Source organism: Balaenoptera borealis (assembly GCF_965194805.1).
Source record: "Balaenoptera borealis genome assembly, chromosome: 14".
NCBI lineage: Eukaryota > Metazoa > Chordata > Mammalia > Artiodactyla > Balaenopteridae > Balaenoptera > Balaenoptera borealis.
In genome coordinates, this window is record NC_138875.1 from 41,035,234 (window position 1) to 41,048,229 (window position 12,996).

At 38.9% G+C, this 12,996-nt stretch overlaps 1 protein-coding gene across 6 annotated transcripts in view; it reads right to left on the reverse strand.

The window, feature by feature from the left end:
* GALNT1 (polypeptide N-acetylgalactosaminyltransferase 1) overlaps nucleotides 1–12,996 on the reverse strand; it is a 127,111-nt gene that overhangs the window by 13,319 nt on the left and 100,796 nt on the right. For all 6 annotated transcript variants that reach the window (XM_082354314.1, XM_082354315.1, XM_082354318.1 and 3 more), the window contains 4 exons: nucleotides 11,748–11,918; nucleotides 9,514–9,631; nucleotides 7,862–8,042; nucleotides 6,843–6,982 (listed from right to left, as the gene is read on the reverse strand). In XM_082354314.1, the coding sequence (XP_082210440.1) occupies nucleotides 6,843–6,982; nucleotides 7,862–8,042; nucleotides 9,514–9,631; nucleotides 11,748–11,918 (610 nt within the window). The remainder of the gene's footprint in view (nucleotides 1–6,842; nucleotides 6,983–7,861; nucleotides 8,043–9,513; nucleotides 9,632–11,747; nucleotides 11,919–12,996) is intronic.

Here is a 12,996-nt window from a genome sequence, read left to right on the forward strand (position 1 = left end):
TTCCACGTTACATCTCCTCCTCTTTCCCCCATCACCAACACCCCCTCTTCACTCTCAGCCAACGATCTTGTGTTCAGCTGAAGAAACAAAGCTCACCAGAGAAGCCCCTCATACTCCCACCTCAAACTACCAGCCTCCAGCCCTCAACCCACAATTCGCCTGACTTGGCCTGGCCCCGCTTCCTTCCAGCTGCATGGATGAACTGCCCCGTCTCCAGCCTCTACCTCCACTGTGCACCACAGCCCATCCCCCGCCTACTAAATGTGGCTCCTGGACTCCTGCCAGCAGTGGCTCTTTTCTATCTTCACATTTTCTCTTTTGTGTCCTTGGCATCAGCACAGTTTCATCTTAGCAAAAATACACAGAAAAACCCTTCTTTAACCCCATTTACCCCTCCAGCTACCACTCACTTCTCTGTTCAGCTTTACAGCAAAATTTCTTATCCACACTCATGATCTCCACTTCCTCTTCTCCTGATCTGTGAAGCCATCAGAGACTCTGTCCCTACCAGTCTCCACCGGAACCCACTTGACACAGTGAGATGGAGCCTCCTAACAATGTCTCCCTCACCAATCCAACGGCCAGTTCTCAGGACTTGTCCCCCTCCTTTCTCTGCAGTGTTCCACACGATGGGTCACTTCCCTCTTTCTTGAAGCAAGTCCTTCACTTACTGGGGCATCACCCTCTTAGTTCTCTTCCTATTTCAGAAATAGTAACTTTTTTTTTTTTTTTTTGGCCATGCCACGTGGTTTGTGGGACCTTAGTTCCCCGACCAGGGATGGAACCCGTGCCCCCTGCAGTGGACGCGCAGAGTCCTAACCACTGGACTGCCAGGGAATTCCCTCTCTTCCTATTTCAATGCTCTCTCCTTCTCAGTCTTTTTGGCTGATGCCTTCTCACCTTCACAATTTCTAAATTGTGGAGTCTTTTATGGCTTGTCCTCAGTCCTCGTGTCCATCTACAATACATTCACTCCCCCCAAGGCGCTCTCATGAAGTTTTGTGGTTTTAAAAACCACCTATATACTGCCAACCCCTAACCGTAGATCTCCATCCCAAACTTGTGTCCAAGCTGCAGGTTTTTTAATGCAAATATCTATCCACTGTCTTTACCCGGATCAAATGTAACACGTCCCAGGCTGCACTGCTGAGCGCCTTCTGCACCTGCTCTACAGGCCTTCCCATCTCAGGAAGGCCAACTTCACTGCCCCAATGTCTCGCTCAAAATCTTAATATAATCCTTGGCTATTCTCTTCCTTTCACCAACACACCAGTTCTACGCTTGTTCCCACAGAGTTCTTTCTGACATAGCAGACAATCTGATCCTTTTAGTGAAAGTCTGCTCATCTCTCCCTGCAACTTCCCACCTCAGAACAAAACCCAAAGTCCTTACTATGGCCTACAAGCTCTATGTGATTTGGCCCTCACTACGTCTTGACCTTATCTTCTTCTGCTCTCCCCCTGTCCACTATACCCAGACAACTGGCCTCTCTGCTGCTTCTAGAATGTGCCAAGGTACATTCCTGTCTTAGGGCCTTGGCACTTGTTTTCCTTGTGCCTGGAACACTCTTTCCCCAGAAATTCATCTGACTTGCTCCTTCACTTCCTTCAGATCTCTGCTCAAAAATCACATTATAAGAGAGGACTTTTTCAACTACTCCACATAAAAGAGCACCACCACTCCCACCCACAAGTCATTCTATCCCCTTTGTCCTTACCACCACCTGACACCGTGAATATTAAAAAAAAAAAAAAAAAAAATCTGTCTTCCTCCAGAGACTGCAAGATCCACAAGAGCAGAGACTTTATTTTATTCACTGTATTCCCAGTACTTAAAATAGTATCTATCAAATAGTAGGTATGCAAATATTTGTTGAATGAATGAAAGGAAGGAAGAAGTGACAACCTCCTGCAGATCAGGGGTGGGGGTGGGGGGTCGACTTTTCCTGAGTGTCAGGAAGATTCAGTCCTGGGATGGGACCTGGATGTGGCCCTGTCCACACAAATCATCATTCCCTGCTGTGACTTACAAAGAAAATTTTGCCCTGCTATCAATTCCTGTCACAGAAGTGTTGGGTTTTTCTTTTCTTCTATTTGGATTCACATGCTTTCAAAAAGTCAGTATTATAATTTAAAGGTTTATAAAGATTTGCAATGAACTGCAGACAGACCCAGTAAAAACAAAATTTCTTTACTATAAGCAATGCACTTTCATACAGTATTTCCTAAGTTATTAAAAAATGTTGGCCATAAGTAGCTAAATTGATTTATAAACCACTTCTGGGTTGTAATCAGAAAATTGAAAATCACTGCCTTGACCTAATAAAAAGAGGGACTTTGGGGAATTAGAAGATTATTAAGAAAGGAGAACCAGAATCTTTATGGCCCCCTGGCTTGGGGTATTGCACTATAGTAAAGAAGAGGAAAAACACTCTCAGTAGTAACACATAGTAGCCCAACACTTCTGCTCCAACAAGTAGAGGGAAAAACAGCTAAATTGCAGAAATCCTATTTTTGAGTCTATTAGAGAGCAATGGAAGCAAGTAGGGTGAGGTGAACTGTAATCCCAGAAAGGGAAGAGCCCTCCCTGGGTGAGCTGACAATCACCAGATGTCTTCCTCTGTAAGGACATTTGCTGATGGTGCAGGCTGAGGACAGGGTGTGGCCCAAATGGGCCTTTTCCTCAAGGAAAGAGCACAGTGATGTTGGTTATGTGAAGGCTAGCATGACAAAATAAAAATCAGAGGAGCCCCAAATACAAGGCCATTCTCCTCATGGGACATTTGCTGTGCTGTCAGTAGGTGGGAAGCTGTGGCTAGAAAGGCAGAATGAAATCCTCCACATCTCAAGAGGGAAAACTGTCATGATATGCAGATGCCATGATACTATATATATAGAAAACCCTAAAGACTCCACACAAAAACTACTAGAACTGATGAACGAATTCAGCAAGGTAGGAGGATACAAGATTAGCATAACAGAAATCGGGTGCATTTCTTTACACTAACAATGAAATATCAGAAAGGGAAAAAAAAACAATCCCTTTCAAAACTGCATTAAAAAAACACCTAGGAATAAACCTGACCAATGCGGTGAAAGACTTATATGCTGAGAACTATAAAACATTAATAAAGGAAACTGAAGATGATTCAAAGAAATGGAAAGATATTTTATATGCTCTTGGATTGAAAGAATATTGTTAAAGTGGCCATACTACCAAAGCAATCTATAGATTTATGCAATTCCTATCAAATTACCCATGACATTTTTCACAGAACGAGAACAAATAATCCTAAAATTTATATGGAACCATAAAAGACCCAGAATTGCCAACGCAATCCTGAGGAAAAAGAACACAGCAGGAGGCATAACTCTCCCAGACTTCAGACAATTCTACAAAGCTACAGTAATCAAAACAGTGTGGTATTGGCACAAAAACAGACATATGGATCAACGGAATGAAATAGTGAGCCCAGAAATAAACCTACAAACCTATGGTCAATTAATCTTTGACAAAGGAGCCTACAATACACAATGGAGAAGAGAAAGTCTCTTCAGCAAGTGGTACTGGGAAAGTTGGACAGACAGCTGCATGTAAATCAATGAAATTAGAACACACCCTCATACCATACACAAAAATAAACTCAAAATGGCTTAAAGACTTAAATATAAGACATGACACCATAAAACTCTTAGAAGAGAATATAGGCAAAACATTCTCTGACATAAATCATACCAGTGTTTTAAGTCAGTCACTCAAGGCAATAGAAATATAAACAAAAATAAACAAACAGGACCTAATCAAACCTATAAGCTTTTGCACAGCAAAGGAAACCTAAACAAAACGAAAAGACAATCTATGGACTGGGAGAAAATATTTGCAAATGATGTGACTGACAAGGACTTCCAAACTGTACAAACAGCTCATACAACTCAATAACAACAACAACAGCAGCAAAAAAACCCAATCAAAAAATGAGCAGGGCTTCCCTGGTGGCACAGTGGTTGAGAATCTGCCTGCTAATGCAGGGGACACGGGTTCGAGCCCTGGTCCGGGAAGATCCCACATGCCGCAGAGCAACTAGGCCCGTGAGCCACAACTACTGAGCCTGCGTGTCTGGAGCCTGTGCTCCGCAACAAGAGAGGCCGCGACAGTGAGAGGCCCGCGCACCGTGATGAAGAGTGGCCCCCGCTTGCCGCAACTAGAGAAAGCCCTCGCACAGAAACGAAGACCCAACACAGCCAAAAATAAATAAATAAATTAAAAAAAAAAATGAGCAGAAGACCTAAATAAATATTTCTCCAAATAATACATACAGATGGCCAAAAGGCACATGAAAAGATGATCAACATAGCTAATTATTAGAGAAATGCAAATCAAAACTACAATGAGGTATCACCTAACACTGGTCAGAATGGCCATCATTAAAAAGTCTACAAATAACAAATGCTGGAGAGGGTATGGAGAAAAGGGAACCCTCCTACACTGTTGGTGGGAATGTAAATTGGTGCAGCCACTATGGAAAACAGTAATGAGGTTCCTCAAAAAACTAAAAACAGAGTTGCCATATGATCCTGCAATCCCACAACTGGTCATATATCTGGAGAAAACTGTAATTTGAAAAGATACATGCACCCCAGTGTTCACTGCAGCACTACTTACAATAGCCAAGACATGGAAGCAACCTAAATGTCCATCGACAGATGAATGGATAAAGAAGATACGGTACATATATACAATGGAATTGTATATCAGCCATGATATACTCAGCCATGAAAAAGAATGAAATAATGCCATTTGCAGCAACATGGATGGACCTAGAGATTATCATACTAAGCAGGGTAAGTCAGAAAGAGAAAGACAGATACCATATGATATCACTTATATGTGGAATCCAAATTATGACACAAATGAACTTATCTACAGAACAGAAACAATCTCGCAGATATAGAGAACAGACTTGTGGTTGCCAATGGGGGGGTGTGGAGGAGGGATGGATAGGGAGTATGGGATTAGTAGATGTAAACTATTATATATAGGATGCATAAACAACAAGGTCCTACTGTATAGCACAGGGAACTCTACTCAATATCCTGTGATAAACCATAATGGAAAAGGATATGAAAAAGAATGTGTGTGTGTGTGTGTGTGTGTGTGTGTGTGTGTGTGTATGTGTGTGTGTGTGTATATATATATAACTGAATCACTTTGCTGTATAGCAGAAATTAACACAACATTGTACATCAACTATACTTCAATAAAATTAAAAAAAAAAAATCTTCCACATCTCCTGGTGCTTAGGAGACAAATTCCTGCTAGACAGAAGACCTGAAAAAAATAACAACTGGTCCCCCCTCCACTGAACAAGGTGGGAGGCTAAAGTATACTAATCTCAAAACCTCAGAAAGGCAAAACTTCCAGGGTTGAGGAGACAGAGACCCCTCCAAGAAGCATACATGAGCCAGAAGTGAACTAAGTCTTCCTAAAACTGCAACCCAGCCCCACCTAGCTCAATTGTTATGGATTGAATTGTGTCCCCCCTCCAAATTCACATGTTGGAGTCCTAACCCCCCGTACCTCAGAATGTGACATTATTTGGAGATAGGTTCTTTACAGAGGTAATCAAGTTAAAACGAGGTCATTAGGGTAGGCCTTAATCCAATATGACTGGTGTCCTTATAATGAGGGCAAATTTGGAGACAGACACGTACACAGGAGAATGCCATGTGAAGATGAAGGCAGAGATCAGGGTGACGCTTCTACACGCCAAGGAACACCAAAGATTGTCGGCAAACCACTAGAAGCTAGAAAGAGGCAGAGAACAGATTCTTCCTCACAGACCTCAGAAGGAACCAAACCTGCCCACACTTTGATCTTGGATTTCTAGTCTTTAGAACTGTGAGACAATACATTTCTGTGTTTAAGCCAGAAGTGGTATTTTATTATGGCAGCCCTATGAAACTACTAAAACCCCTGACTTGATCAGACCCCTGGACTAAAGAGAAGGACCCATTTAGATTTCCTACACACAGAGCACAGCTTTGGCTGGGAACCAGAAAGAATGGCTATCGACATTCTAGGAAAACAGTGGGACAGGGCACAAGAAGTACTTCCTTGTGACCATCCTGGTAGTTATACCAGAAGGTAAGAAGGCAAGACTCCCTCACACCAGACCCTATACTATGGGCAACCACAAAGATTAAAAAGGCCAAACTCCAAAGCACAACTAATTGTGTTGGCTAATTATAAGCACTAATAAGTAAATTATTTCAGTTTCAAGAAGATCTGCTGCTGAATTCTAAGAGCAATGACTAAAGGCATCATCAGAGATAAGCATGCTAACCAACAGTCTTTCCAACCTCCATGCCCACACTGAGATTTTGGACTCCCAAGGGAAAATAAATGGGTGTTAAAAATACAACTTATTATAAATGGTCTTTCAAGTTTCCTTGTCAGTTCTTTACAATTTATCTTTACTTTGAAGTTCCTCACACTTTGATTTGGGCTAATTAATGCTAGGACATTAGCTTTAGGAATATATGGTTTCAACTAAATGGGCCAGTTTGTTAAAATAAGAAGTCTATCGAAGACACTAATATACTGTAACAAAAGTCCAACTCTGAAAGGTGAGAGGTAGAGCATTCTTATTTTAATAAAATATAACATGATAAAAAATTAATAAGGTAGACTTTGTCAACTAACAAGAACTTTCTCACATTTGAGGTAACTTTAATATGAAGGTACTCTCTTGTTAGAAATTTAACCTCTATTATTTTTTATAAATCAGTGAGAACATAATAACCACACAGAATATATATATATACATATATATATTTTTTTACCTCTCCCAAAGAGAAATAGTGACGTGGAATCTGAGAATCGGGATAAATATTCTCTAGGTACCAAGAGAAAGGTCTGCATCGGAGTTTGTGTCGTAGACCAAGTCTTGATGATATATCTCCATAATCTACCTTTGTAACACCTGTTAAAAGAAATAAGTGACTGAATTATTAATGTTCTGTTAGGTAACACATTTCTATTTATATATTGCATCTAAAAAGCCAGTCAAATGAGAAAAGTAGTATCATTTTGGTGATGTGTGACTACACAAGTGACATACCATAAATCCACCTCCCAAAATATAAAACAAGGAAATATATAAATGTGTTTTTCAAAGAAAAATTAAATTTATCTGAGAACGATATACATGCTAATAATATTACACACAAATGTAAGTTATATGGGGTCAGAAAAGTTTAATATTTGTTAAGGCAAAAACAAAAATAAAGACCAATATTGCCCAATATATGAAACAGAGGTTAAACAGAGCAATTGTTTCCGGTCAGGTTTCTCTCGCACAGCTCACTGAATTGTGTGCGCTGCCACTGCATAGTCTTATGGTGATTGGAAGAGGATGGAATGGTAACAATGTCAGGCAGATTTATAGCTGATGGAACAGCTGTTGCCACAAAACTCAGAAGAGCAGAGAAAAGCTCCTGGAGGGAAGTCCCTGGAGGCATGTTACAGGGCTCTGCACTGGCCTTGAAATACTTGATGCTTTCATATAAACTTAATTGTTGCAGTTAGGTTTAAAAAAAAAAGAACATGGAAAGCACCTGGACCAATAGTGACTTCTGCAAGACTGGATCGTGTATTGTTATTGTTAATGACATATACCGGCATTCTGCTAAGCACCTCCTATACTGTATGTGACTTCCTTTACTCCTTACAACAACCTGTGAGGTAGGTGTCTCGCCTCTGCTCAGAGGTTCTCTTCCACTCCTTCTTATCTCTCTTCAGAATGCATTAGGATCAGACCAAGAAAGTTAGTTTTGTATTTCTAATGCAAAATAATGCTAACCTGGAGAAATTATATAGAAGAAATTCTTGAATTCATCCATCCACACTTCTGCAAGTCGTCTGTTATTTTTATTGATAATCTGCCCTGTGCCTCCTGGAAACGTGTAGGGTGTAGCTTTCCGAAACACATGTCCAACATGTGAGCAAGTAACAATCTCCAAAGTTCCTCCACACTGCCAAATCTGAAAACAACAGCAAAGAAGACCAGTTTTAAACACTGATAATTATAAAAAAAAAAAAAACGGTTCACATCTATTGAGTTTCATAGCTGGAATTTCACAGACTCAAGGGCGTACAGTGGAGCTCCTGCTATATGGTCCCAAAGCCAGTGCTTCCTCAATTTTTGGTTCTGATCAAACCAGAAGCTGAAGGTTAAATTCAGAAAGATAGGTAAATGCAAAATACAGAAAAGACTTGAGGTCCACAGCAGTATTTCTCTAACTGCAGGCCGTCACTCTTACAAGGGTCATAAAATTCAAATTTGATGAATTGCAACCAGTACTAGCAAGGACATACTGTTTCATGAAATGTTTACATTATGGGTTGTGTGTATGTTTATTAATATGGTTCGTGGTCAAAAAACTTTGACCATGCAGTATTTAGCCAGAGTCCTATCTGTTCCTCCTTCTCCAAACCTGTCACAACCTGTACATTAAACAGAACCTAAGAATCTTAACTTGATTACTCGTGAGTTATTCAGTGGACAGTGAGAGCACACTCTATGGTGTTTGTGAGGATAAAAACAGAAAAGGGGTAAAAGAAAGATCATTAACTGTGGTTTCACATCCTTAACGAAATTATCCTTTCAAAATACATTTTTCCGTAAGTCAAAAATCTACTATTTTCAATTAAAATACATTTTGAAAAATTTTGATTTTGTTAAATATTCAGTGTGCCTACCTTAACATTTTCACAGGATCAAAAAGTGATACAGCTAAGTAGGATCTCCAAGATGATCTGGAGTTCAAAACTCTCCTTTTATAAAGAGCAAAGCTATCTACCAGGAACACAGCAAGCTAGCCGGGTTAGACTTCAGTGCAGTTCAGTGTGATTTCCACTATAGGCCACGTGTCTAAAGTTCATTATTTTCAGAAATACACTACGTCATTTTAAAAATATGTTGATTTTTGTGAACAGGAAATGCATAAGACTTAAGGTTGACTGGGTTACATTAATTTAGAATAATTTCAGAATTCTTTTGCCTTTTTCTTTTTACGGAAAAATATAAAGCTGGTAAAGTGACCAGGTTTAAATAAGAGAGAACAATTTTCAAACCAGAAGGACAAAGCATATTAAAGAAAGTGAAATTATGTTTTTGGCAGTTAAGTAACAAAGTAGCATCTACAAACTATGTGTTATTTTTGTTTATTTTTAGAGTTTGAATTACTTCCTTGAAAGTAACAAATTAAAGACAACAGGGGAATCTTGTATAAGTTTTAAAGGTGGACTAGTAATATAACTGAATTATTTGCTTAAAATAGTTTATAATGAACCTTTAATAGTATCACCAAACTTTTTATGGGCTGAAGGCTGTGAAGTCTGATTAAACTCATATTAATTTCACTTTTTAATTTTTGTTTAGAGATAACATAAATATTTAAAGCATATCCATATTTGAGTTTATACAGATTACTTTTTTCAAAGGGAACTTACCCTAAAGGAAATTTCTAGGTTTTCTCCTCCCCAAATATCCATTCCAGCATCATATGTTCCAATTTCCTGAAAGTAATCTCTGTCTATTGAAAAAAGGCCTCCTGCCATTGTAGGTGTTCTGAAATTCAATCATAATACTATACCGTTAATTGTAACAATTTAAAATTTACTATCAGTTTTTGTTTTTAAAAGTAGTTTTATAACTGTTTGTAACTACAGAATAAATGCTTATTCTCACACTCTTCAGAAACTTTCACAGGCTCCCAGGGCTTTCTTTGTTTTTATGCTGGACCTGCACCCCACTCGTGCTGTCACAGCTCCTGCCTGGACATCCTTCTCTGCCTGGACACCCTTCTCTGCCTGGACACCCTTTCCTGCCCAGTCCCAAGGGCTCTTACTGTCTTCAGTACCTTTCTTGATCCTCAGGTGCTGACTGAGCTTCTACCTCAAACTCCTTAAATTGAAGCTATTTCTCATAATCCTCTCCATCTGACTGTGTATCTACTCCATAGTTCCAAGCAACCATAAATGCAGTTGACCACATTAACCAACTAGACTCATGTTAGCAGCTCTAACACGCCAGGTTCTAAGGGGTGGCAAATATCGCAAAGACGTAAGACTAAACAGGATGAAAGCAATGCAGCCCTTTCCCTCAACCTTTAAGGAAGGAGATGAAGTACAGAATAAAATCAATATACTCCTCGTAAGTAAGGAGATCATCATCCTGACCAAGTATGGTAAATTCTCTGCCTCAAAACATGGCCTAGGTATGTAGAGTGGGTGGGAATAGGTAGAATTAAGCAGAGAAATGATAATGAAGGAGGATTTAAATAAATGAATACCAAATATTGGTTTCCTTGAAGAATGAATATGGGGAAAAACTGGGTTCCAACTAGGAGACCGTAATTAAGTTCCAGGGACAGAGGACACTATGGAGATCATATTTTAGGATGAACTGGCTACCTATGTAACCCTAAAACATACTCATTCCATGCACTGGTGAGGGTGGCAGCATTTGCTTTTCCAGTAGAAATAGTTGTTTCCACAAAGAAGTTAGGACTTACTTTGATTTTAGAAGAGAAAAAAGAATGAGAAAGTCTAATATCTTAGGAGTCAAAGGAAACAGGCTGACACCCAGCACTATCATTTAGTGCAGGGGTTTCTTGACCTAGGTTTGGGGATCTCTCTAAATTTCCTAGACTTGTATGTAAACCCTTCTGTTTGCACATGTGCATCCCTGCCTCCCACCCCCAGTCCCACTTTAGAGAAGACTCAAAGCTTTTATCAGGTTTTTCAAAGAAGTCCATCATGTATGAAATGTTTAGTGACCCTTGGTTTAGATGGTGATTTGAACTGTCACCAAAAGAGTGGCAAAGTCCCTTTACTAGGAAAGGACTTGGGTTGGCTAGGGAGAAAGAGCAAAGAATTAGTGAAACCGCTCTTCAACTTTGTCAGAACTGGACTTAATTCAAAGGAAGAAAGATCTGGGAAGCCTTCTCCTCTCCTGGAGAGGAGAAGGCTAAAAAGTCTGGTGCTGCAGGAACTCTTAATTACTACAGAAGCAACAGGCTGATGCAACTGGAATCCTAGGATGGCTCAGAAGGCTCAAGGTCTCTATCTAAAGGTCCTGAATAGCATGAAGGTTTTTATCCCTTTCTGAAAAAAATCTATATAAGACCAAATATAGAACAAAAGAAGAAGCAGAAATGCATTAATGGAAATCCTTTTTTATACTTTTGTCAATTCTAGTTATTTTTATATTTGAAACAAGCTTTTTCTAACCTTATCAGATGGTACATGTCTGAATTTAAAATCTTACATTTTACATTTTATTACCCAGTTTTAGGTATTATTTTCACATATTGGCACTTACAATTAATTAAGGGATGGTTTAAGTTAAATATTATTTTCCCTAACAACTGAATTAAAGCATAAATTATAGATCTGCAAAATGTTGTTCATATAGGAATGAAAGAACATATGCATGTCACCATCATTTCTCACAGGCACTAGATTTATAGAAATGAAAAATTCGAATTTTATTAATTCATCAGAGGAAAAAAGTCCCTCTTTGAAATAATGATATACATGAAAGATGGCTCTTAACTACATATATGGTGCACAAATCCTTCGTGTCTTTCAAAATACACGTATAATCCTTCTAATATGATCCCCAAAGCTTCACAATCCCCTGCCAATAACACATTAGGGAAAATGTTTGACAAATCAGTTACCTCACAGGAAGAGTTCGATCACCTTTCCTTCTGTCCATTTCTCTTTGGGGAACAGGATACCAGCGAAAATTGAGCTTCCAGTTGAATCCACCATAGGTCATGTCAGAACCTGCCATGTACTCAAAAGTATCATCACTGATCACATCAATGATAGGACAGACCACTGTCTTCCTAAAATCATAAAAGCAAATTAAAAATGTTTTAAAACCTTCTTTTTTGAGGGCTATCGTAACAACTATATAACAAGTGTATACTAAGTGTTTTTAAAATAAAAATACATTCTATTATGTTAAGGACAATGGTGAAAAAATTCCTTGCTATATCCTACCAAGCTAGCATCATAATTATTTATTATATTTATTTATAACTTATTGAAAATAACCTTCCATCCCTCTTCCATTCATACTTTTATATATTTGCCACACGTAAAAGTACTTCAAATATTTCTACAGTATTCAAAAATAACTTTTTTTTTTTTTATAAATTTTACACTTTATTTATTTATTGATTTATTTTTGGCTGTGTTGGGTCTTCGTTTCTGTGCGTGGGCTTTCTCTAGTTGTGGCGAGCGGGGGCCACTCTTCATTGTGGTGCGCGGACCTCTCACTATCGCGGCCTCTCTTGTTGCGGAGCACAGGCTCCAGACGCGCAGGCTCAGTAGTTGTGGCTCACGGGCCCAGCTGCTCCGCGGCATGTGGGATCCTCCCAGACCAGGGCCCGAACCTGTGTCCCCTGCATTGGCAGGCAGACTCTCAACCACTGCGCCACCAGGGAAGCCCCAAAAATAACTTTTAATGACTATATGTTTAATAATTCTAATGACTACATATTTAATAATTTTAAGCTAACAATTTTCTTAATAAATGACTTCTGGACATTTGTGTTTCTTATAGATTTTTGCTACTAAGATACTAAGTGACCATGTTCATATATACAATATTTTACTTTTGCTTTAAGAGTGAACTTCCAGGAGTGAGATTAGCGAATTAAAGGAAAGAACTTTTTGTGGCACTACTCATAACTGCTTTCCAAAAGTGTTATATGTATATTTATATACAGATTCCTTATAATACTATCAACTTTGGATGCTATTTTCTTGCAATTTTGTTACTATAATAATGTTACATAGTATCTCTGGATTTAAAAAATTTATCTTTTCTAATGATTAGAAGAGTATTTTTCCTGCAGTTTGTATTTCTTCATACAAATTGAACACACACTCTGAAATATTTTTCTTTTGGTATTGTGA